The sequence below is a fragment of the Camelina sativa genome, chromosome 17 (assembly GCF_030686135.1).
Source record: "Camelina sativa cultivar CO46 ecotype springtype chromosome 17, ASM3068613v1".
NCBI classification, from domain to species: domain Eukaryota; kingdom Viridiplantae; phylum Streptophyta; class Magnoliopsida; order Brassicales; family Brassicaceae; genus Camelina; species Camelina sativa.
In genome coordinates, this window is record NC_141896.1 from 13,055,774 (window position 1) to 13,080,639 (window position 24,866).

Here is a 24,866-nt window from a genome sequence, read left to right on the forward strand (position 1 = left end):
AGATCCAAAATCTGAGATCACCATGAGCTTCAGAACCGATCGTATTGCTGAACTGGACCGCGAGAGAAGGAATTGGTGTTGGTGTATCCATGCCAAGGTGTTGAACGCTTGGTTGATTCGCCAATGCTTTGTAAAACGGGTTCTCCTACTTGTGGATGAAGAGGTTAGTTAAACAAGTCTTTCTTATTTCGCTAAATCCAACAGTTTTTGATGTATAACAATTTATCTGTTATGAACGGTTCCACAATCGAAGTGGCGTTTCTACAGGGTGAATACCCAAATATCCCGCCGAACCCTGAAATCGGTACCTGGTATCATATTCGGGAGTTTAAATTAATAAATCCAACTCTCAAGGAGAGGAATACTCATCACCCATACCAAATCAAGTTTACGCATGAGTCAACCATGGATGTGATCCAACCTTTGAATCACAAAAATTACTTTCGCTTCGAGGATATCGATGATATAACTAGTGGCAGAGTTACTCATCCCGTATCTTTCGGTATGTTTTATCTATAATTTCTTTAATATGTATATATTAATGTCCGTGAAATTATGAACTTGCAATGGTTGCTGAGATTCATTTAGTGGTCGTTTGGTCAGTTTAGAACGTGGTTTTAAGTGTATCATTTGCAAAAGTACAAAATAAACGTTACATCTAGAATTTTTTTTTCCCCGCGCTAGATGTTTGTGGGTGCATCCGTAAATGTGGACTTCATAAGAAGACGTCACGATGGCAGGTGTATTGAAGTTGTCTTCACTCTCCTGAATGGCAGGTTAAAAACCTATTATGCTATAAACATAGTAATATACATATATATATATATATATTTGAACTTCATAGATTTAACTTTGATAGCAACTGTGCGTTAATGCAGGAATGAAAGTGTCAAATGTCGTCTCACAGACTTCTATGCCCATCAATTCCTCTCTGATTGGGAATCAAAGGGATGTCATGTTCTCCACAAATCCGAACCAGTGTTTTGTGTCTTCCGGTTCTTTAAGGTTGGGAGTTATGAAGGTACGTCAGAGTAAATTGATATTATGATAGAAGGGTTTACATGTAATTTGTCTAGCAACTCAATTACGTAAATGTGTGTAGGCGTACCATGTCTTGTAAACACCAAAGCGTCTTCTAGAATCTTCATTCGAGCAGATTTCGAAGGACTTGGACATCACAAGCATATGTAAGTTGATATTATATTAATAATTGGGATGAAAGCATGTACATATCTGTTCACAGTCTCACATGTACATTTTTTTAACTTATAGAAGTGAGTTTACAGCACATTACCACATTAACAATGTAATGGGACACGATGGGACAAAAATTGAAACAATTGCCCAGGAAGGAGAAAGCTCCGGAACCCATACAGAAACAATGCAGCCATTCGTCAGACTTTCCGGGGAACGAGGAATGAAAAAATGACTAGAAATAGAAGTGAAATGTTGTTTTCTATTTCAAATATTGGTTTAATTTCGTCAGACTATGTACAATGGTTTTATTTTTAAAACTTACTCTATCATTTTTATTTTATATTCTAATAATTATTGAAATTGAGATAGAAAATAATATGTAGAATTTTGAATATTAAAATTGTTATTATTAGAATCTATATCACAAAAATAATTTATTTAAAGATATAAAATGACATCCTTTTTTTAATGTCCAAATAAAATGAACTAAGTTTCTATTTATAAAGTAAAAGAAATGACCGAATGCTTGTACTATCTCCTAATAATAAGTAGAATCTTTAATGTTGTATTGTTTGATCAGAAGGATAATTTATTCCCCTCACCATAATTGATGTACGTTGGGAGTCATAATATATTGTGGTAGTCGTCTACGTACAGAAGCTTAAGTAATCGTACAATCAAAACAAGTGAATAGCAACCCTTTGGATTGATCTCGTTGAGAGGAAGTGATGATAATTACGTAACTGGATACACATCAAATAAACATAATGATGAGAAAACTATCATATCTAAGCAACAATAAATACGACTCACTTCGAAGTTGTCACATCAGAGAACCTACAAATGTCATAGTCTAAGCTTAGGGTTAGCTGATGGGTTAGTTACAGCCGATATTTAACGAATTCGAATATAATGAATTTGAAATCCGATAACATGAAACTGACACGTGGTTCGCACTACTTATTTGTTTTAGTAATTCTATTCGAGTAGGCGTGCATGAGAGCTCATAAACCTAAAATGGGTTCCTTCGTAATTAAGTAGTTAACAATAGGCTAATTTAAAACGACGTCATATAGAAACTAGTATAAATTCCCAGGATTTTCGCCAAATTCCCAGACGAGATCTTGATAAAAATAGCCCAGCATCTCGTAATTGATGGGTTGTGGTTCCTTGCCCCATTATTAAAGGCTGGTCAGCGAGGAGTGCAAACGGTGCTTGCCCCCGAAGTTCTGAAGGTTGCCAGCATCTACCACATCTGTGAACATCCTTCTTCATTTCAAACGACAAGGAAGCCAAATGGTGAACGCCAGGAAGAAGGGATTCACAGGCGTATTTTCAAAAAATGCTTAGACGCAGGGAACAGAATAACAATCTACAATGAGGGGCTAGGATCGTTGCCGAGGAGCGAGACATTCAGCGCGGTATCGCACTACTAAAAAAAACGTTCCCGAATAAGCCGAGTCCACTCTTGCATGTGGAATTTTCTCTATGTTATATGGGGACGAGCAGATGGCGGTTCGTTTTCTTCACCAATTTGATGCACATCACTATCCACTCCAATCAGAGGGAGTACGGCTTATCGGAGAAGATCTGTTCCAACGGTTGTGAATGTTTAAGACGGCGCGTAAAAAAACGTACACAGATTCTTTTGTATATCCCTCCAGTTCGTTGATCCCTATCCCGGACTGTGCCATGCATAGTTGTTTGAAATGGGGCATGTTATCGACCAACACACATTATTATGACATCATCTGTGTAAATTGCGGAGTGTGGTGGGTGGCTAAATCTATATGTGAAATCCTTTAGGTGTATCGTCGGTTCACTTCTGTGTTGCGTTTCAATTCCACGTATGTTTCATTAGATAATTAAATTACTATGTAATGAAGATGTTAATTAACGTGTATGCCAATATTTGCCGTTTTGGTTGTTTTGCTCCTTTTATTCGGAAAATGTCTAATAGATGTCGTTTTGCTCCTTATATTCCGAAAAGGGTCTAAAATGGCAATTCCCTAGCTTTGAACCCACCGTATAGACGACGTGTACTTTGTTTCACCGGGCAAACACACAAAACTATCAACAGTGCCGGTCCAACCAATTTTGCCCATTAACAAACATTAGAAAAAAAAAGTTACAAAAACAACTATACAAGGTCTCAAACTCGTGACACTGAAGGACAGTAAAGGCCAATCCTACCACTGTACCACCGCACCGTTTTTGATATTGATTCCCCTAAAATCGCTAATATAATATGTAGCCTAAAGCCCTTGCTTTACGGGCTTTAGGTCAGGACCGGCACTGACTATCAAGCTAACGACACCGTTTGTATTTATTGGAAAACGACACAACTTGGAAAAGTTCATGTTGTTTTACAATACAAAAAACGACACAAAACAGAATGTTCTATAAAAGCTAACCGAATATAATCGATATCTTATAAGATTCAGGGAAATTAGGGTTCATTGAACTGATTTGGGGGAAACAGAGAGAGCCGCTGCCATAGATGTTGGATTAGATTTAGAGAGTTGGATATTCGGTTAATAGTTTAACGTTCCTCTTTTCTTTATTTTCCCTCCTTCAATTACGTTATCAGTTTCGTTCTTAATGTCTGATTTGGCAAACATGAGTCCAGTCGAGTATGACGATGCGGAGTATGGGATCCTGGCTGTTTGTTACTGTGGTGAAAGGCCAAACCTACAACCTTCTTTTACAAGGACAAAACCAGGGAGGCTCCACTACACTTGTAGAAATAGAGAGGTAAGTGATGTACAGTTTCCCCAAGGTTGAATAAAGATCAGATTTATTTGCATAACTTGAGGTTTTCGTTTAAAAAATTAAAAAAAAAAATGCAGGATGGGTACTATCACATTTTTAAATGGTGGGATGAAGCTATGATGGAGGAACTGAAAACAGTGAAGGAAGATCTTCTAAAGTTAACTAGTTTGAATCAAATGCGTGAAGCGCTTCAGGGACAAAAAGAGGAGATTGCTAACATCTTAAATATGCACAAGGAAAATCAGATGGAGTTGGAAAGGATGAAGGCGTTGATTGCGTACAAGAGTGATGGATTAACTATGGAATTAAAACTGACCAATGTGTTTGTTGCGACTTTGGTTATACTAGCAACAATGACCTATTTTTCAAGTAGTTTGGTCGTTTTATTAGTAGTACTTTGGGTTGTGGTTTAATTGTTTAACATCAAGTTTTAAACGTTATATTTGGTTTAGTCACATTTTTTTATCGTCTAAAAAAAGACTGTTTGAAACGTTGTCGTGTTATTATTATCGACCAAACCCTTGAAATTAAACATAAACATTTGTACACAAATGTACACATACGTCTAACATTAAAGGTTGGCAGTATTAGGAAGATGCTTACCAAATAAAAATAAAAATATATAATTAACCATGCGTAATACACACAAACATTTTACATCAAATTATTCCTATCCACGTAAGATAGATTGTTGGGATGTAGGTAATGAAGATAATATAAAGAGTTCCGCAACGTGGTTTAGAAGTTTGGAATGTAAGCAACATTGACAAATGGAAACATAGGCTACGAATCGTCGTCAGTCCGCTCGCGCTGGTCGAAGTATTCCAACCGGAGTTTGAAATCTCTAACCTCAGTGAAGGGTGGTTCAAATATTACTTTAGAGACACCTGGTTGACTAACCACTTCCATCCCTCCTGCGGTGTGGAAAAATAAGGAAAAAGGGTAACCAAAATTAGTTTTATGCAGCAAACTTATATTTAAAAGGTGATTGAATTTTTTTAAATACGTTTGCCTAATCCGTACCTCCATCCTTAAACTTGGGCCTCCAAAATCGCAAGACTACAACTGGTTTGCCTCCGCATAGCCAAAAATTGCGGGCGAAATCATCGACCATTTCATCATAACCCACACATTGCAAGTGATGACCCCTACCCACAGAGACACCTTACGTTAATAGCCCGTTATATATTTAAAGTGTGTGAAAGCTACTAATCGTGAAAACGACTCACTCAAAATTCGTCAATGAAACCGTATCAACCGGGTTCTCTCGGCAAACCGTGGAGCAGTTGGATCGTCCACCAATATTCTTCGTTCGACGTGAGTAACTTGCCACATCGTGTCTATGGTGTCATCAATTTGAAAGGTATGCGGCGGAACTAAGCCGGTTCTACAGGAAACAAGAAGCACTGATAAAGGAAAATCAGGCAAACATGAAGGTTTTCGTACGTACAGAGATCCGCAAGGAGATAAGAGCTGCACTATTGGATCTTAAAAGAAACGAATATGGGGAACCTTCTTATGCTTCGCATACAGTTTCAGAGAAGAAGTATACAAAAAAAAGAAGAGGGATCGCTATGAAAAAGTTTCGAAGAATGAGTTCAGTAATGGTTATAAAAAAAAAGGGAGAGAAGGTCAGAAACAGGGGATGCGCTGACACTGCTAAGGTTGACATGACAAATAGCTTAAGGGTTGTAATTTTTTCGCTACTTACATATATTAAATTTTGTTGCTATCCTGGTGTGCACAGGGTGATCGGAATACTAATGGTTCGAAGGATGCCGTAGATGGTCAACACTCTGTCAGTGGTGATTCTTCAGTTAGAGGCCAGGTAATGGACAACAAGATCCTCTTTAGAATGCGGCTCAATCAAATTAATGTGGGTGTTTTTGTTTATGCACCTATCATATACGCTTTATATATTTGACTATAGGGTACAACCCGTAGTCATATTAATATGTGGGTAACCGATAATTACGACTGTGGCATGAACGAACCATCCCCGGACAATGGAGTTAATGAGTGTCGCCAAGATTATGACGCGGGGGACATTGATGTGGAGCTATCACCAACTAAAACCGTATCCAATGTAAGTATTTGACACGAAATGGAGATTAAAACACTATATTCGTAATAAATCATTGTCCACGTTTAATTGAACAGATATTGATGCAGCTGAATACTAAAATGGAACCTGATCTGCATTGTAACAAAATGGTAGGTCAGGAAGTAACCATAAAAGGGATAACCATCCGTGGGTTTCATATATATTCAGTTATTTGTTTATATCCTCCAATCTAAACGTGTAAAAATGTATTTTGTACCAAGATCTTAAAAGTTTTATTATTTTGAATAGGTGGATGGGGAAGAACTGCATCAAGAAGGCGGAAAAGTCGAGTGGTTTAACAGTAATAGAGGGAACATAAGACATCAGGAAGGCGTGTCAGATGAGGGTTGTAACAAAACCGAAACACCTGTAGAAAATGAAACTGCAGTTGACGCTCAACAAGAGGCAAGTGTCTAAATTTTTTGATTTCGATTATTTGTGACATTAGTGTACGTAAGTATGAATCTATGTACGTACATCTTATTAGGCCGAAGTCCAAGCACTACAAAAGGAAAGCGATGTCGAGGAGGGCTGTAACAAAACTAATGGACATGTACAAATAGAAACTACAGTTGACGATCAACCACTAGCAAGTGTCTAACTTTTTTTTTTAATTTCTATAATTTGTAAAATATATAGTGTCTACTTAGATGGTCTAGTGTACGTCACAATACTCGATGTACGTACATCATATTAGGACGGAGAGCAAGCAATGCACGAGGAAAGCGATATCGAAGAGGGCTGTAAAGAAACTAGAGGTCAAGTAGAAAATAAAAGTCCAGGGGAGGAATTTATTCCCGGTGACCCAGATATTTTAGTGCCGCGGTCGGTTATTGTTGTGGATGAAACAGGACGGGCAGAAGAAGTGATGATGGAGATACGTGCGAATCAACTTTCCGAAGCCATAGTGATAAATGCAGGGTTGGTTTATACGACCCGATGGAAGATGTTGATGATGGGAAATTCGCCAAATTCACTGAGTTGATAAAACAAGATAATGTGTAAGTGTAGTATATATTACTCAGATGACATAATTGGTCACGTTCAACCATTGATAGAGTATATACATAATTACAAAACTTCGCAGGGTACACCACATTTTCGGATTCCGCAAGGCAGATAACCTATTCTTCTCTACTCTTATATCGGGCCAAAAATGGGTCCATAGTCAGGTACATATTTTTCACTTTAACTACACGATTTAGGTGTGTTCTTGGATTTAAATTCGACCGGTTTGTGTTTAACTGCATCTGCAGCACATGGAGATGATTGCCCTCACGTTGTGGCACAAATACGGAGAAGAAATGATAAAACAAAGGACCGTAATCTTGGACTCTGTTCTCTTTACGAGTTGACAAGAAGGTTCCAAGCATTCAACAGGTCCACGGCAAAACGGAATTTCAGGTGGGAAAAAGTACTCATTGACATCGTCAATGGGGAATGGATGCACTACAAAACACGGTTGAAGTGGGTTGTAGATGTTGACGTTATATATGCTCCAATGAACTGAAAATGTATGCATTGGGTAGGAGTGGGCATAAATCTTAAAATGAGACATGTTTCCATTTACGATCCATTGATGACCTCCGCCAGAGAAACTCTTGCAATGTCCCGGATCAAGCCGGTGATTATGATGACACCGTACCTACTTCAGAGGGTTATCGATGTCAATTACCCTCTCGATCCGTTTACCGCTGAAAGGGTTAGCCAAGTAGGACAAAACTTGAGGACGGGAGATTGTGACCTTTTACTATGAAGTTTTTAGAACTGTTGAGCATGGGTAAACAGATGACTGATTGCTTGAAGATCACCGACAACAATATTGACAATTTCCGAAAGACGTTCGCGATGGACGTCTATGAAGCTGGTATTGGCCCGATAAATTAAGTAGCGAATAAACATTCTTCCTGGTTGTACTTATTACTTTCACGCAGGTGGTCCATATGATCAGTAACAGTCTGTTAGGATGAGTTTGGTTCGCTGACTTCAAATACAATTTAATTGCCTCGCTCATCATATCTTACCTCTAACTACCAATGTACGTAGGATTGCCAGTAGGGACAAGTTAGTGTGCTTAAAATGGAGAGAAACTAAGCACCAACCATGCACCTAAAAATAAAGTCTATAACGTTAGAGAATCGATTGTACGTACAATGATGAATATACGTACGTGTGTACACAGACCATAATAAGGCCGTTACTTAGTTGATGGTACGTACACATCTGATAAAGGCCTAACATATACTAATACTGGTTAGAAAGACGTCATAATGATACATATCTAGACCCTGCAATATACAAAAAACACTACACCTAAAGAGGGTTTACAAACAACCGTAGGAGCTATGTGAGTGACCAGACCTCGGATAATCTAAGAGCGACATCCTCAAATCCCACATGTTACCAAAAAAATGACCAAATGCATCTTCTTTTAGCAACACGCGTAAAACCAATCTTCAATTTTGCAAAATCATACTGCTCCTGTAATGTACATGGAACCTAACTTCTTCAACTTTTTGATCCCGAGTTGAACTCAGCTTCCGGATAATCTACTGTCTCCGACGTAGCATCTAGTTGGAGAAAGCAGTCTCGGTCTGGGACCTCATCAAATACGTCTGCAGCAAGTTTCATCCTAATAGAAGGCATGGCCGCATCACATAGGCCTGTGTAATCTAGTCCAAGAGCTATACACTCTAAGCACTTCAACATGTACACACCACAGTCACCTTGTTGATAGTTCTGTGGGAGTGTTTTCACCCGGTAGTAACTAAATGCCGCCGCCCCGATATTCTCATCTTTGTACCTCCGGTTATATGCTTGTATCAAGCGTGGGATCATTTTTGCGAACGGCTTACACTTCTTTTGTAGAGTCTCGTTGGTTCTACCGCTGTTTATGCTATCGTAAACTCTTAGCCTTTGCTGGACTAAGTCAGCTTCGATGGCTACCCAATGGTTGTTATCGAGGTTGTATGGGAAGAGTAGGGTGTCTACATCGTCAACCCACACCTTGTTTGTCATTCCGTATTTTGGCAGCCTTCCCACGTACGTCTCAAAACAACCTTCTCCAAAAACCCATTGATTAGAGGCTTCCATTTTAGGGAATTCGAATGCCCACATACTAACAAACAAAGGATCGAGAAAAGCAATACGATCTGTTTTATATGGGGATGGCGTTTGCGTCCCCCTAATACGGAACATATGCATACATGTAACCATGTGCTACAACACGAGTGACATCTATCAAGCATTAGTATACCATAGTTAACTGCGTCAAATGTTATGCTACGAAGCTTACCGCATCCCATAACCAGCCGAATGTTGTAGTTGGCCACAATTGTTTAGGGGTCAGGAGGCGAAAATAAAATTTGGCATTTCCAGTGCAAGGTACTTTAGCCCTGAATACCAAAATTAACAAATCAGTTATAGATCGTAGTCCTCAAATCCGAATATAGACACTAATTATATACAACTCTAAATGAAGACTTACAAATCATCAGTTAGGAAGGACATCAGCTTTGCAATTTTCTCAGGACTTGCCTCAATAAAAGGATCGTACACTGCGGGAGATAGGACTACAATGTGGCTTTCACGTCGGGTAATTAATGCAGCTCGCATTGATTTGTCATTAGGGTTTAACCCTATGTTAGTGCCCACTGGATCTACTAATAGAATATCAAGCTCTCTTGATGGAGGAAACACCTTTTGTAACAAATATGCAAAATACCTGGCTTTCTCCTTATCTTTCAGTGTATGAGATGATGCAGGAGTACTGGTCCCCTCGGTTAAATCCACAACAGATTCGCACTTTCGATCCGATGAGCCAGGGTTACCACCACTTATCGGATGGATAACATTAATAGGAACGGGTTGAGCACCTGCTCCATCTACTTTGTCATTATACTTTGCTCTTTTATCACCTTCCTCTGTCTCCCAACTCTGTACTCTTTTGCCACGCTGTACACTGTCTACCATCTGCTTTGGAATTCGCTCTACACTGTCCTCTGGTTCGATTTTAATACTCCCAGACCACATGACCTTATCCTTAATGGCTAACGGATTCCTAACACAACTAGCAACTTTGTAACCATCCTTGTCCGAATGCTTTATCTGATATAGCCATGACTTGAAAAAAGACATGTATTTGACGTTATATACAAGACATTTGAAATATAATATGACGCTGTTAAACTAGAGACAAAGTACACAAATTGCTAAATTGTGTGTACGAAAAAAATCATATATCAAAATAATTACAAATTATACAACTTCACAATACTGAAATTGATATTGTTTCCTCGAATAGATAAATACAAAGACTTCATGCTGAACAATAGATATCTAATAACAATTTTATCAATACGGTATGCAGATCATACCTCCTCTATTTTTGGTTCATCATTTCTTAATGTACGAGGTCCTTGCGTATGCGCTCCTCCATCCGTTGAGTTGATAACAACTTTCTTCAATAGTTGAACGTCACTCTCAAAGTTACCCATCCTACTCTCCATACCTTGAAGTTTGAACACAACTTCTGCTATTGCTCTAGAAAACGATATCTGAATATTATCCATTTTCGCCCCTAGTGTTTCAACCATAGTAAATAACCTTCCACTACCATCTTCACCCTGCACACCTGAATGCTTATCTCCAGACGCCTTCTCTGCTGAACATTTGTCCCCAACACTTTCTTTCTGCTCCTTCGCATTATTGGGGACATTACGGATGCTGGTTGGGGCTGTTTCAAGGAAATCATCATCACTTACCCCTGCAACATGTTGCCTCCTCTCCCTCTTCTTCGTATGTTCCCCCTTCCTTTTTTTTACACAATCCCATTCTCTTTCATCCACTTCGCCATTGATCACGTCTAACAGCAGATTATCCAGTTTCTTCTTCAAACCTTCCCCTACACCATACACAGATATTGTCCTGGCCAATCTGGATATATGAACTCCAAAGGTTTAGGTACTAAATGCTTCACCTGAAGCTGCATTTCAGATACCATAACTTTTAATATTCTATCTCAAAGAAAAAATGCAGACAAATAATGTATACGTAAATTGAAGGCATACCTCCCCATTATTAAGGAGTTTGCTCCCGGATATGAAGGCTTCGATATCCTTCCTTGGCCTCCCTCCTCTCCACCTTAACAGAGGCAAATATACACCTTCTCTTACATTCCCGTAGCTAGCCCCCAGCACCTTGATGCTCTCAAATGCCCATATCAGCAATACATGGACACATCCATGGAGGGTATAAGCATTGTTAGGTAACCCAAGGACTTTGATGGAATGTATAATATTTTAGCTTATTCCCTACCCCATTGAAAACTCTCAAATGCTTCTTCATTCAACGCCCTTTTAGCGTATTCCAGAGGTATCCGACTGTTCCTTGATAAACCAAGCACTCCAACATGAACAAGATACAACCGAACAATCTGCGTCTTCATTTCATCATACCACCCACAGCAGCTTCTCAAACCGTCAACTAGCTCCTCCCAGTTGGGTCCATTAAAAGTTTTCACCTTTAAAGCCGCCCATAAAAGTGTATGATCGACTTCAAACTCTGTTTCATCAATCTTCTCACAATTCAAACCACTAATTTCTTCATATTCATATAGAGAGAACCTCGGCGGCTTTCCTCCAACCAAAAACCATACCTCCGATGGAATGTTTATTGCCAATTGATTGGACAATAGATAATGAATGGTCTTCCCACAAAATAGGTAGTCAGATTCCGCTAGATCCAATAGAACTCCCAGCTGCGAATTCTTTCTTATTTTGTCGTACACCTCATCACCAACTAAGACTTTCAAACCAGCAAGATTGGACAAACTACAATCGTGGTGCATGCTTCTCATCGGGAGTGGAAAATTACCAACCCCATACAACCTACTTGGATACCTCTTGCTTGACCCCATATCTACGACAGAAGCTTTAGTTTTGTTATTAATTCAATATCACAAAACATCTGTTGCTTAGATTAGCAACGAAGCAACATGAAGCCACACAAATATCTTCCGAAAACAGAGCTCAACAACATACAGAAAACTAACATGAATTTCATCAGAAATTACCTTCCACAAAATACAAGGCCTACTATGTAATACTCGAAATCTTAGAAAACAGTAAGCAATAGAGACTAAACCACGATATAGAAATTTACCTCAGAGCAAATCGCTATATTTCCCTCCTCCTGTACTTCAAACCACCTCGCCGTCAACTCGCCGTCAGTGGTCCTCCAGCCAAACGTCCTCCACACAGATTCTTTTCACGCCGCAAGCTATCTAAAAATAGCCGATCTCAACCCAACTATTGTAAGACAAACAACACAAAGATTCAAGGGATCGACTTAGGTTTATGATCTTTTTATTTTCCCCTTTTAAGATCTTCGTTTTAAAAGAGAATGACATAAAACGTAATAAAACACACAACTCAGGTATAGAAGTAATTTGCAAACTTTTATGTGTTATTCTAGTAAGACAGAAATCTCAACGTGTTAGTCTAGTAATAAACATACTTTTATGTAATATTCTAGGTAATTTCCCTAATAAGAAAGGATGAAATTTTCCAGTACCAAGTAAGCATCAAAGCACAAGAAGCAACACAAATCCTCAAGCAAGCAATTGCAGCCTCATGTGTTCCTTTTCTCATCAATTCAATAAATTTCGTCACAAGAAAAAACAAAATAGAACAAGAGTTACATGGTTTAAAATAGATCCTAGACATTTAGCTACCCATCTCTTCAAGAACCAAACCCATCAAACTGTCTAGTCTTTGCTATAATACTCATCACTGAATTTCTATGCAGCCCAACAGATAATACAACATAAAAATTGCAGGTTCTTGAATCATGAGCTAAGCCCAACAAAAGAACATAATTGCAGGTTTCTGAGTATGTCAAAACTGTTCTAAAACCACTTTGATCAGATCATTATCTACTTCCTCGGGATTAGTACTCGATTCAACACCACTGACCCCAATTTCATCAATAACATCATTATAATCTTCAGATTCAATTTCACCATCACTAACATCGGAACTACCACTAGAGAAAGCTCTAAAACCAAGACTCACATCAAACAAAAGTGTAGAGGATTGTGGCAATGGAGGGTGATAAATAGAAGAATGAAACAGACAATAGAAAAGAAAAGACCTAGCACCAAAAAACCAAACTTCCTCTTCTCCTCTCCCATCGATTATGCAACTTTTACATGAATTAAATTCATCCGAATTGAATATTATCGATGCTTGGGCTCCTCTGCGGTGTCTCAATCACTGACTTCAATTAACTTCATGAATCACCTTCGATTCAGATCCCATTGGGTTCATCGGTGGAACACAATCATCGGTTAGGTTTGGACGGAGAGAAGGAAGAGTGAGAGAGAATAGGCGGTGGTTGCAATATTACGATCTGGACTTTGATATTGTTTTAAGATATAATTTTGTGCTACTTTTGGAACATTTGAAAACAGTGCTAATTGTAGAAGAAAAACTTAAAATGGTGCTATTTTTGTCAATTGCCCATATATTAATTATAAATTAATATATATTGTTCTATCAAACTCTAACACATAATCTCAGTTTATTTTATTATTTTAACACATAAAAAAAAAAAATTCTATGTGATAGTGTAACTTAGATGTGCACAAATCAGATGTAGTTTCATTTAATAGAATTTATTGTATTTTTGAATGGAAAGAAAATTTTCATTTATATTTCGTCTAAATAATGATAAAATATTTTGACCACGTTTCTTTAAAAGTTAAGGTGATGGCATCTTTTCGCTCTGATGGCGATTTTCTGGGCGATTCTCTTCTAGGAATTCGCCCTCCTCCTTCTCCGATTTGGAGTTTCCTTCTGACAAACAAATCTTTTCATGGGAATTGTTTTGGCGGTTTTAATCTGTTACAGTTAATTGGTAACAGTTTTTCCCGTTTTTCTCGTTTGATAACTGCTCGGGAAAACCGCCATGGCAACGACCTTATAAATATCGACTACACATGAAGCAATTTCCACAACCAATTCCCCTCTCATCCATCCTTTTCTTCTTCCGACCAAGAATTATGAGTGATTACATCTGTAAGAATATACAGAATCTCGATTTGGGTATCAATGATGCCCCAATCCCCCTTCCACCAGAACTGTGTGGTAACGCAGTCAATGCGAATCGTTTCTCTTTGATTGTCACTATTCTCAATCCAAAGAAACAGAATCTTCGTGCTATTACAAGTCAGATGCCCAAAATCTGGGGTTTCTCGGATTCGTGCCGTGGTCGTATCCTGGGGAATGGCAAAGTTCTTTTCATCTTCAAAACAGAGGAAACATTGAACCTGGTGCTTCGTCGCGGTCCATGGGCATTCAATGACTGGATGATAACCGCTCACCGATCACCGATGGTACCCCAACATCTCAGATGAAGAATTGAAGTTCATCCCTTTCTGGATCCAGGTACGTGACATACCGGTACAATATCTCACATCCGCTATGGTCAATTACATTGGCAGGAGAATAGGCCCTCTTGTGGATGTTAATTTTGATGAGAATGGAAATCTGGTAGAGTTTGCTAGGATTTGTGTTAATTGGAATGTAGACTTGCCTCTAAGATTACAGAGGAATTTTCAATTCGCTGGAGGAGAAAACACAGTGCTAAAGTTTCGATATGAGCGTCTGAAGAATTTCTGTTCAAAATATGGTATGCTCAACCATGACGCTAAGGATTGTCCTCTGAACCATGATGATTTCCCTAATGATGATCCACCAAATGATGACCCTGCACATGATGACGGACCGAGTGACAATGACCCTGATGATCATGATCACGATCACAACTACACCACTAACATGTTCGAATCTCCAACAAACACCCTCCAGACAATAGCACCAGACGGTTATATTCCTGGACTCCAAAAGATGAGTCAGTCAAAGGAGTTCTTGATAACAGAATCAGATGGATCCTCTTCTCCAAGTGTCTTTGAAGATACTGACTTAACTGCGGAGAGACTTCGTTATCTACTGATGAAGTTTAATAAGGGTAAGGACATTGCATCAAATGGTGAAGCTTCGGACGTTATGGCTTGTGAGATAGCAATTGGCAATGTAAATAAGAGGAAGAAGTCGGACGTGGAACTCTACTATCAGCAATGCAAAGCTCAAGAAGATTTGGCGGTCCTATGCCAGATCAAGAAACGAGGAAGAGTGGAATCCGAGGGGTCCTGCAGCGGTCAGATGACAAATGGAGCCGCAGGGGGGCCGGTTCCCCCAACGCCTCCATGAGAGTCGTCTCCTGGAACTGTCAGGGCATCTGCTTGCCGCTGAATCAATGTAGATTAAAACGTTTATGTCGTATTTTACAACCTCATGTTCTTTTCTTGTGTGAAACTCTAAACTCTTGTTCTATTGTTTATGACTTTGCTTATGTATTAGGATTTAATAATGTTGTAACTCAACCCCCCCCCGTGGTCGGAGTGGTGGTTTAGCCATGATGTGGATAGATAATGTTGCTTTATCACCTTGTACCAAGATGATCGTATCATTGATACTCACATCAAACATAATAATAATGATTTCTATTTTTCTGGTGTTTATGGTCACCCTGTTCCAAGCCAGAGACATCATTTATGGAGCTTATTAGAAACTATAGGAACAACTAGAGAGTGCCCTTGGTTATTGTCTGGTGATTTCAATGAAATAACTAATATCAGGGAGAAGATCGGAGGCCCTCCTAGAGAAGACTGGACGTTCAGGAGATTCAATCACATGTTATCAGTTTGTGACTTAACCGATTTAAAACACAAAGGCGACAGGTTTTCATGGGTGGGTGAGAGACATCAGTACACGATCAAATGCTGTCTAGATAGAGCTATGGTGAACTCAGAGTGGACCTCATCATATCCCAATGCAGAGGCTGAATTTTTAGAATTTAATGGTTCAGACCATAAACCAATCCTTACAACAATCAGGGCACTACACCGAATGCCAACCAAACCCTTCCGTTTTGATAAAAGACTAACAGAGGTTAAAGATTTTGCAAATATAGTGAAAAAGGGTGGAATTCATGTAAAACAAATAATTATTATACAATCTGTGACCAAATAACAAGCTGTCGACGATCAATGTCAAAAGGGAAACATAGAGAAAACATAAATTCAGCAAAGAGGATTGAAACTCTGCAAAAAGAGCTACATTTAGCCATGGAGAGCACAAACAGAGGTCACAGACGTCACATACCACGATTGCAAGATGCATTAACTAAAGCTTACCAAGATGAAGAACTCTATTGGCATACGAAAAGCAGGAATCGTTGGTTACATTGTGGTGATCGCAATACAAGTTACTTTCATGCCACCACAAAAACTAGGAACGCCAAGAACTATATATCCCGACTTGAAGATTTACAAAATAATGTTTTTGAAGGGGATAAATATATCGGAGATCATGCACAACATTATTTCTCAGAGGTCTACACTTCAAGTCGAATCCCGGTTTCACCTATTGATTTTGGTGACTTCCCTTCAACTGTCACGCAAGATATAAACGATGATCTAACACGGGTTTTCACAAATGAAGAAATATATGATGCAGTCTCATATATTGGTGATGGCCGAGCCCCTGGACCAGATGGACTAACAGCAAGATTCTATAAACATTATTGGAACATCATTGGTCGGGATGTATGTGCAGAGGTTAAAGAATTCTTTGAGACTGCTTACATGAAAACAGGAATAAACCATACCAATATTTGCTTAATCCCTAAGGTTACTGAACCCACAATGCTTTCGGAGTATAGGCCTATTGCTCTTTGCAATGTTTTGTATAAAATCATCTTTAAGTGTCTAGTAAACAGGCTCAAAAAACACTTAAACTCCACAGTTTCTGATACGCAAGCAGCTTTCATCCCTGGGAGATTAGTAACAGATAATATCATGATCGCCCATGAGGTGATGCATTCTTTAAAGACTAGGAAGCGGGTCTCACAAAACTACATGGCAATCAAAACTGATGTCACTAAAGCTTATGACAGGGTTGAGTGGAATTTTTTAGAAGTAACAATGCACTTATTTGGTTTTTCAACCAAATGGATTGACTGGATAATGGCTTCAGTACGATCAGTTAGTTATTCTGTTCTTGTTAATGGAACTCCATATGGCATGATTGTTCCAGAGAGAGGCATACGACAGGGAGACCCCCTATCACCATATTTATTCATTCTTTGTGCTGATATTATGAGTCATTTAATCAAAACAAGGGAAGCAGATGAAGATATCAGAGGTGTACTCATAAGGAATGGAGTACCACCAATTACACATTTACAGTTTGCGGATGACTCTCTTTATTTTTGTCAAGCAAATGCTAGGAACTGCAGAGCAATTAAGGAGGCATTTGAAGTCTATGAATTCTATTCTGGCCAAAAAATAAACACCAGTAAATCGCTAATCACGTTTGGTTCTCGCGTTCCAGGACAACTACAAAATAGATTGAAATTTATTCTTCAAATACCAAACCATGGTGGTGGAGGTAAGTATTTAGGATTACCAGAACAGTTTGATAAAAGAAAGATTGAGATGTTCCAATACATTATAGACAAAGTACGAGAACAAACATCTTCTTGGCGCGGTCGATTTCTATCACAAGCTGGAAAGGAGATTTTAATTAAATCTGTTGCTATGGCTCTACCGGTTTTTTCTATGTCCTGTTTCAAAATACCTATGGGAATTATTAGTGAGATTGAATCAATACTACAAAAATTCTGGTGGGAGAAAGGAAATCAGGATAGAGGCATCTCATGGATACCATGGAAGCATCTGCAATACACGAAAAAAGAAGGTGGTCTAGGCTTTAAAGACTTGACAAAATTTAATGATGCCTTGCTTGCAAAACAAGCATGGCGATTAATACAATATCCTAATTCTTTATTTGCTCGGATTTTTAAGGCAAGATATTACAAAGATGATAATATACTTGATGCTAAACAGAGAGCAAACCAATCTTACGGCTGGGCCTCTATTTTAGAGGGACTCAAACTCATAAAAGAAGGATATAGATATCAAGTAGGAAATGGTGAATCTGTACGCATAAATCTTGACAATGTTACAATTACAAACCCACCAAAGCCAATTTATAGTGCATCTATAGAGAGCAATGCCTGCGTAAGGGACCTAATGGTATCATGGGGAACATTCAATTGTTGGGACGCAGAAAAAATAGGTTCTCATTTTGTAGAGGAAGATCAGGAACACATCAATAAAATTTATCTACCCCATAATGATCCTCCATATAAAATAGTTTGGCATTATACAAAGACAGGTGAGTATACAGTAAAATCGGGCTACTGGTTAGCAAGGAATAATGTCACCGAATCAAACAATCTGCCTCCAAGACCGCATGGATCAATATCCTTGAAACAAAAGATTTGGCATATTAATATTATGCCAAAACTGAAACACTTTTTATGGAGAGCCTTATCGAAAGCACTACCATCATTGACAAGATTAACGACAAGAGGAATGAATTTAGATCCAATATGCCCAAGGTGCTTCCAGAATGATGAAACGATAGAACACATACTGGTTTTATGCCCCTATGCTGCTTCCATTTGGCAACAAACCAATATACAGGCTGATTTCTTATATTACTCTAACTTAGACACTGACACTCTATTGACATCTATTTTTGAGTTTTATGAGAACAACAATACGCCATCTAACCTCAAGTTCCTTCCTTTTTGGATATTATGGCATCTTTGGAAATCTCGAAATAAGTTCATTTTTGAAGGTTTATAGGAAAATCCAAATACGCTTGTCATACGAGCACGATCGGATATGCGTGAATGGTGCCAACAAGTACATCATTTGTCTAACAAACAAGTACAAGAGGGAACACAATGTAGAAGGAAAACATGGACATGACCACCCCATGGTATTATAATATGTAATTATGATACATCATTTGATCCTCTTACACATCAATCAAAATGTGGATGGGTATTACGAGATCATCTAGGAAGTACTCATGGCTGGGGAGCTACCATCATTGGATACACTATGTCTCCTCTAGAAGCGGAAACCAAGGCTCTTTTAGTTGCACTGCAACAAACATGGATCAGGGGTTTCACCTCAATGATATTTGAAGGGGATAATGGAACGCTTACAAAAATGCTAAATAACAAGTCATTTGATCAATCTATAAAAAGCATCACTCTCGACATCAAATATTGGGCCTCACAGATGCAGAGTTGTCACTTTGTCTACTCACCAAGAGATTGTAATTCAGTTGCTCATAATTTAGCAAAACATGGTTGTACATCTAGTAATTTTTATTTTGAACAATTGATTCCTCCAACTTGGCTAACAAGCTATTTGTGTAATGACTTTCACAATTCATTAATATAAATCATTTTTGCTGAAAACAAAAATGATTAAATATTTTGATATATTATAATCTTCATATGCAATAAGAAGAATCTTTATATGGTTGGCAATATGAAGAATCTTTATATCCTTGGTAATAGAATCTATTACAAGGCAAAGAACACATTAATGGTAAGGATATAAATTCTCATGCAAAACGGTTTTTGAGGACTATTTCTAAAGAAAGAGAAAGAGAGAAAGAACAATTCTTTATTGTGACTTTGTGATCTGTGTTGTCCCAAGAATCAAGCGCTCTCCAGATTTTACTCATTAAACAAACCATATCTCTCTCTTCATTCTTCTTTCCATTTCTCTTATTCACAATCTTTCTTTTCCTTATTTTCCCCCGCATTTTCCGTTTTCTGCTGCAAACCCCCCATTCTCTCTCAATCTTTGCAGTACTCACAAAAACTTTTTTTTTTGGTTGCTTGAACCGTAGAAACTCTTGTTGCGTTTGTTCAAGAAATCACAATCTTTTTGGGGTTTAGAAGAAACCCTTTTGGTTTCTGCCTTCAATAAAGCCGAGATTTTGCAATAAACATCTGTGAAAGACCTGAAGATTCCTGGGTTTTGATGCTTAGGGATCAATCAGGATATATAAAGATTTGGTTTGACGCATAAGACCATGCGTTGAATCGTTACAAAGTTGGTAGATTGTGGAACAAGGCAGGTTTTATTATGGGCTGCATTTGTTCAAAAGGAGCAGCAGAAGATGAAGAAGATGTTGCTTATCAACGTGAGAAAGCAAATGAGTATTGGAACAAATCTTCTTCTGTTCAATTGATTGCTCCTCTGCCTTCGAATAAAGACGATTTTTCACATAAAGCTGTAGATGGAAGCTCTGGTGGTGGAAGAAGAGCGAGTGGTTTGATTGTTCCTATTGATGATAGTCATGATGGTAAGACGATTATTGTAGAGAGACCTTCAAGGTCTTCTAATCGAGGAAGGAGAGTTTCAGATAATGGCAAAGGAGGTGGGTTGGTCATTTCTAATGTTCCACGTAGCGCTGAGGCAGAGCTTATTGCAGCTGGTTGGCCTTATTGGTTAACCTCTGTTGCTGGTGAAGCCATTAAAGGTTGGGTTCCAAGACGTGCTGATTCCTTTGAGAAGCTTGACAAAGTTAGTCTCTTTCAATTTTGATATGTGTAGATCATACATTGGAGTGGTTTAGTGGATTGTAATGATATATATGGACATTGTGTTTGCAGATTGGACAAGGGACTTACAGTATTGTGTATAAAGCTAGGGATCTTGAGACGGGGAAAATAGTGGCAATGAAGAAGGTGAGATTTGCTAATATGGATCCGGAAAGTGTTAGGTTCATGGCTAGAGAAATCAACATTTTACGGAAACTAGACCATCCAAATGTTATGAAGCTTCAGTGTCTTGTCACTTCCAAGCTATCAGGTAGCTTGCATCTTGTGTTTGAGTACATGGAGCATGATCTTTCGGGTCTTGCTCTTAGGCCTGGTGTCAAATTTACTGAGCCAGAGGTAACTTTTAAAAAGCTTGCTTCGTCGAATCACCTTGTTGTGTTTTCTCTGGCCTATCAATCAACTCCCTTGTGTTTTTTGTTTTGTTTAGATCAAGTGTTATATGAAGCAACTGCTATATGGACTTGAACACTGCCATAGCCGTGGAATCTTGCACCGTGACATTAAGGGTTCAAACCTTTTGGTAAATAATGATGGAGTCCTCAAGATTGGAGATTTCGGTCTAGCGAGTTTTTATCATCCAGATCAAGATCAACCGCTGACTAGCCGTGTGGTCACCTTGTGGTATAGAGCCCCTGAGCTTCTACTGGGATCTACAGCGTATGGACCGGCCATTGATCTCTGGAGCGTTGGTTGCATTCTAGCAGAACTCTTTGTAGGTAAACCAATCATGCCGGGAAGAACAGAGGTGAGTTTTCGAATCCGTACTGCCTTAGCCTATATAGTTCCATTTGATTTCCAACTGATCTTCATAATCGGAAAATGTTCTTCAAGGTGGAGCAAATGCATAAGATCTTTAAGCTGTGCGGTTCGCCATCTGAAGAGTTTTGGGAAACGACAAAGTTCCCACAGGCAACAAGTTACAAACCGCAGCAGCCTTATACGCGAGTCCTTCTAGAGACGTTCAAGAATTTACCACCTTCTTCTCTTGCTCTTCTTGACAAGCTTCTATCTGTAGAACCAGAGAAAAGATGGTCAGCGTCTTCTACTCTACTGAGTGAGGTATAGTAGCTTTCTTTTTCTTCATTAACATTCTTGATCAACCTCCCGGAGAATACTAATAAATGATTGTCTCATTTACATCTCCAGTTTTTTACAACGGAGCCTCTCCCTTGTCACATATCAAGTTTGCCTAAGTATCCGCCAAGCAAGGAACTTGATGCCAAGGTTCGGGATGAAGAATCGAAAAGGTCAGTACCCAAGGAGAACGCATATTCGTGTACAAATGATGCAGGCGTGATTCCTAACTACACTTTTCATTTTGAAAATGTCAGGAAAAAAGCTGAAGCTGTGAAGTGGCGTGGACACGAATCTGTTAGACGAGGTTCAAGAGACTCCAAAGTAACACCAGATTTCATTGCTTCAGGGCATTCAAATGTCTCAATCAACACCCCAGCGTTCAAGAAAGAAAAACGCTTTTCGGGTACCAATTCAGTGATCCATCCAAGCTCTAGGAGCAATGTAGGTGAGGTGAAGGCTAGCCGGTCCAACAACGTGCCTGTTACAATGGAAGACTACTTAGCTAGTTCTTCTCAAAAGGAGAATGTAGTTTCAAAACAACAACCCACAAAGGTAACTAAAGTTGATTCAACAACTCTTAAACTCTCTTCTCACTTTATATAATGGACTCTAAGATGTTTCCTAATGTGTGGTTTCAGACATACATGCGAAAGAAGAACAGAATGCACTGTTCAGGTCCTTTGATGCCTCCTGGTGGTAACATTGAAGACATGATGAAAGATCACGAGAGACGAATCCAAGAAGCTGTACGGAAGTCCCGCCTTGAGAAAACTGCAACAAAGAAGAAGAAAGATTTCTCTGTCAAAGCATGTGCTTAGTGAAGTATGAAACTTAGACGATTTCAGGACTTGTAGTGGTCTTTTTGCACATAGCAACCTCTGTTTCATGCTCTGCTCTTTTCTTTTGGTTAGGGGAATCAAACAAAAATGTGTATATGTAGAACAAACTGCTTCAATTTATTAGATATAGATGTTCTTTAGCTATTAGCAGAATACATAATAGGGGTTTAGAGAAAGCAAATCTTTATAAATTGCATAGAAGTGCATTATTCTCACATACAAGCCAATGAAGTAAGCTATACAAATTGGCTTAATAGAGAAAATATATATATAAGCTATAGAAACCTCAAGTTCTCTTAGAAAACTAGCATCAAATTCATAAAAGTCTAGATATCGAGCTTGGGTTTCCGGCTAAGCTCGGAGTATTGACCGCCCATTAACTGTAAAATCTCTTCCCACAAGTTTTCCGACGAAGCCCCGCATATTAAATCTGAGCTGCACGCAGCAACATGCCAGTAATCTGATTCGATCTCTTCTCTGAGCTGATCTAGCTGCCAACCGGCATAACCAACAAAGAATCTAAAGTCATGTGGCTTAAGAACTCCCTTCTTTACAAGTACTGCAGCTTCATCTAAGCTGTTCCGAGTACCAAAGTTTAAGCCAGGCATGACTTGTTCAAAACCAGGTATCTTGGTTTTATCGCCAGTTTTCAAAAGAAACATGCTTGCTTCAAGAGGTCCACCAAAGTACAAGGAACATTCTGAAAACGTGGTAGCGAGTTCGGTTTTAGTCGATTTCATGTGTTTGATGTTTTTGTGAAGGGGACGGTTGATAACAACTCCAAACGGTCCTTCTTGTGGATGTCTAGTTCCTGCTCTAAGAAGAAGCACAACAGTTCTCGCAAATGTTCTATAACCATCTAGCTTCTCTGTAGCAACTAGAACACAACCAGTCTCAGGAAAAGGAATCGGATGTGCCCATTTCAAGCCTATCTGTTCCGATTCATGAGATATTGTAGCTGCTTTATGACCCTCAGCTTCAGCCTTTTCTTCCTGTAACATCATTCAAAGCATAAACCCTATTGTCTTATACTATATAAGTTACTCAAGAACGACGCCAAACTTCATCTAGAGGAGAAGCCTATTATTACCTGTTCTTTCATAAACAAGTTTGCTCTGAACTCTCTCCAATCCGTACTTAAACCAAACGATTTCGCAGCCGCGGAGTCGCCTGATTTGCTTCCATTATAAGAAGACTTGTTCTCCTGAGAAGCATCTCCTTCAGGATAACAAAAACAGCTCCACAATCGTTAAGAATCAGAAAAGACCACTTCCTTCAATATCGACGATCCTCACAAGCATAACCAAAGCAAATAACAAATCTCATTCGAATATCTCAGATGTCCAAACCAACATATTAAGTTTAGTAATACTAGTGTCAAGGAAATAAGCTAAGTCAATGTAACCATTGGAACGCAAAAGCTTTTGTTATATATGAAAGATCCAAATAAGTTAGTTACAGTATCAGATCGAGAAACACAGAGATACTAATTTTTGATCGAATCGTAATTTGATTAATTTGCTTAATTCGGTAAACGAAATCAAGAAAGACTAGTAGTATTATGTAATTTAACACATGCAAGAAGAAGAAGGCACATACCAGAAGAAGGAGAAGAATCGTCGTTACTCTTCTTAGAGGTAGCTCTAACAACCAAAGAACGATACGGAGAAGAAGAAACCTTATAATTACGCTTCAGGAACCTAAAGTCGAATTCACCGAGTTTCCCGGAAATAGATGATGATGATTTCTCAGGGATCGGTAATGATTTAAGGGAAGAGGAGAAGAGAGGGTTTCGGATCGCAACGTCAAGGGTCCATAGATCCATTCCGATAAGAGAGTGAAGAAGTGTTGTTTTAGTTAAAAGAAGCGATATGATGAGAAAAGAAGAAGAAGAATGTTTAGAAATCCAGAGAGAAGAAGAAGAAGCTGAAGATATCTGTGATTGATGGCAACAGATTGCGAGAAGCCAAAAAAAAAAAAAAAAAAAAAAACTGTAAGAAAGAGAGAGAGAGAAACAACGAAAGTAGAATAATAATAAAAAGGGAATATGCTTTGTTATTACTAGCGAAATTCCTGGATTTTAATTGGTTACAGATATAACCCAACAACAATATTATGATTTTTTTTTTTTTTTAATTTTATAATTAGGATCTACCCCGTGTTATGCCACGGGGCAATTGTTTTTTTTCTAAATTGGTTTTCCACGATTTTTTTATATAATTGGCAAAGTTATGTTATAGTTTCAAAATAATTACATATGTAACTTGGATATATATACATTATATGTGTTTAGGATTTTTAATATAACTAACTAT

General features: G+C 38.6%; 3 protein-coding genes across 3 annotated transcripts; 1 reads left to right on the forward strand and 2 right to left on the reverse strand.

Annotated features, from left to right (window-relative positions):
- Positions 1 to 11,378: 11,378 nt before the first annotated feature.
- LOC147923630 (uncharacterized) lies at positions 11,379 to 11,990 on the reverse strand. The gene is made up of 2 exons (XM_087496501.1): positions 11,730 to 11,990; positions 11,379 to 11,648 (listed from the first exon to the last, which is right to left on the reverse strand). Exons 1-2 carry the CDS (start codon positions 11,988 to 11,990, stop codon positions 11,379 to 11,381), a joined length of 531 nt encoding a protein of 176 aa, XP_087352627.1.
- A 7,682-nt stretch (positions 11,991 to 19,672) lies between these two features.
- LOC104757737 (putative serine/threonine-protein kinase At1g09600) lies at positions 19,673 to 22,695 on the forward strand. The gene is made up of 7 exons (XM_010480505.3): positions 19,673 to 20,597; positions 20,687 to 20,971; positions 21,063 to 21,380; positions 21,467 to 21,694; positions 21,782 to 21,882; positions 21,967 to 22,264; positions 22,351 to 22,695. Exons 1-7 carry the CDS (start codon positions 20,157 to 20,159, stop codon positions 22,528 to 22,530), a joined length of 1,851 nt encoding a protein of 616 aa, XP_010478807.2. The 5' UTR covers positions 19,673 to 20,156; the 3' UTR covers positions 22,531 to 22,695.
- On the reverse strand, positions 22,648 to 24,611 carry LOC104757738 (uncharacterized). Its single transcript, XM_010480506.2, has 3 exons — positions 24,151 to 24,611; positions 23,642 to 23,769; positions 22,648 to 23,543 (listed from the first exon to the last, which is right to left on the reverse strand). The coding sequence occupies exons 1-3, from the start codon at positions 24,374 to 24,376 to the stop codon at positions 22,878 to 22,880; spliced, it is 1,020 nt and encodes a 339-aa protein (XP_010478808.1). The 5' UTR covers positions 24,377 to 24,611; the 3' UTR covers positions 22,648 to 22,877.
- Positions 24,612 to 24,866: the final 255 nt, after the last annotated feature.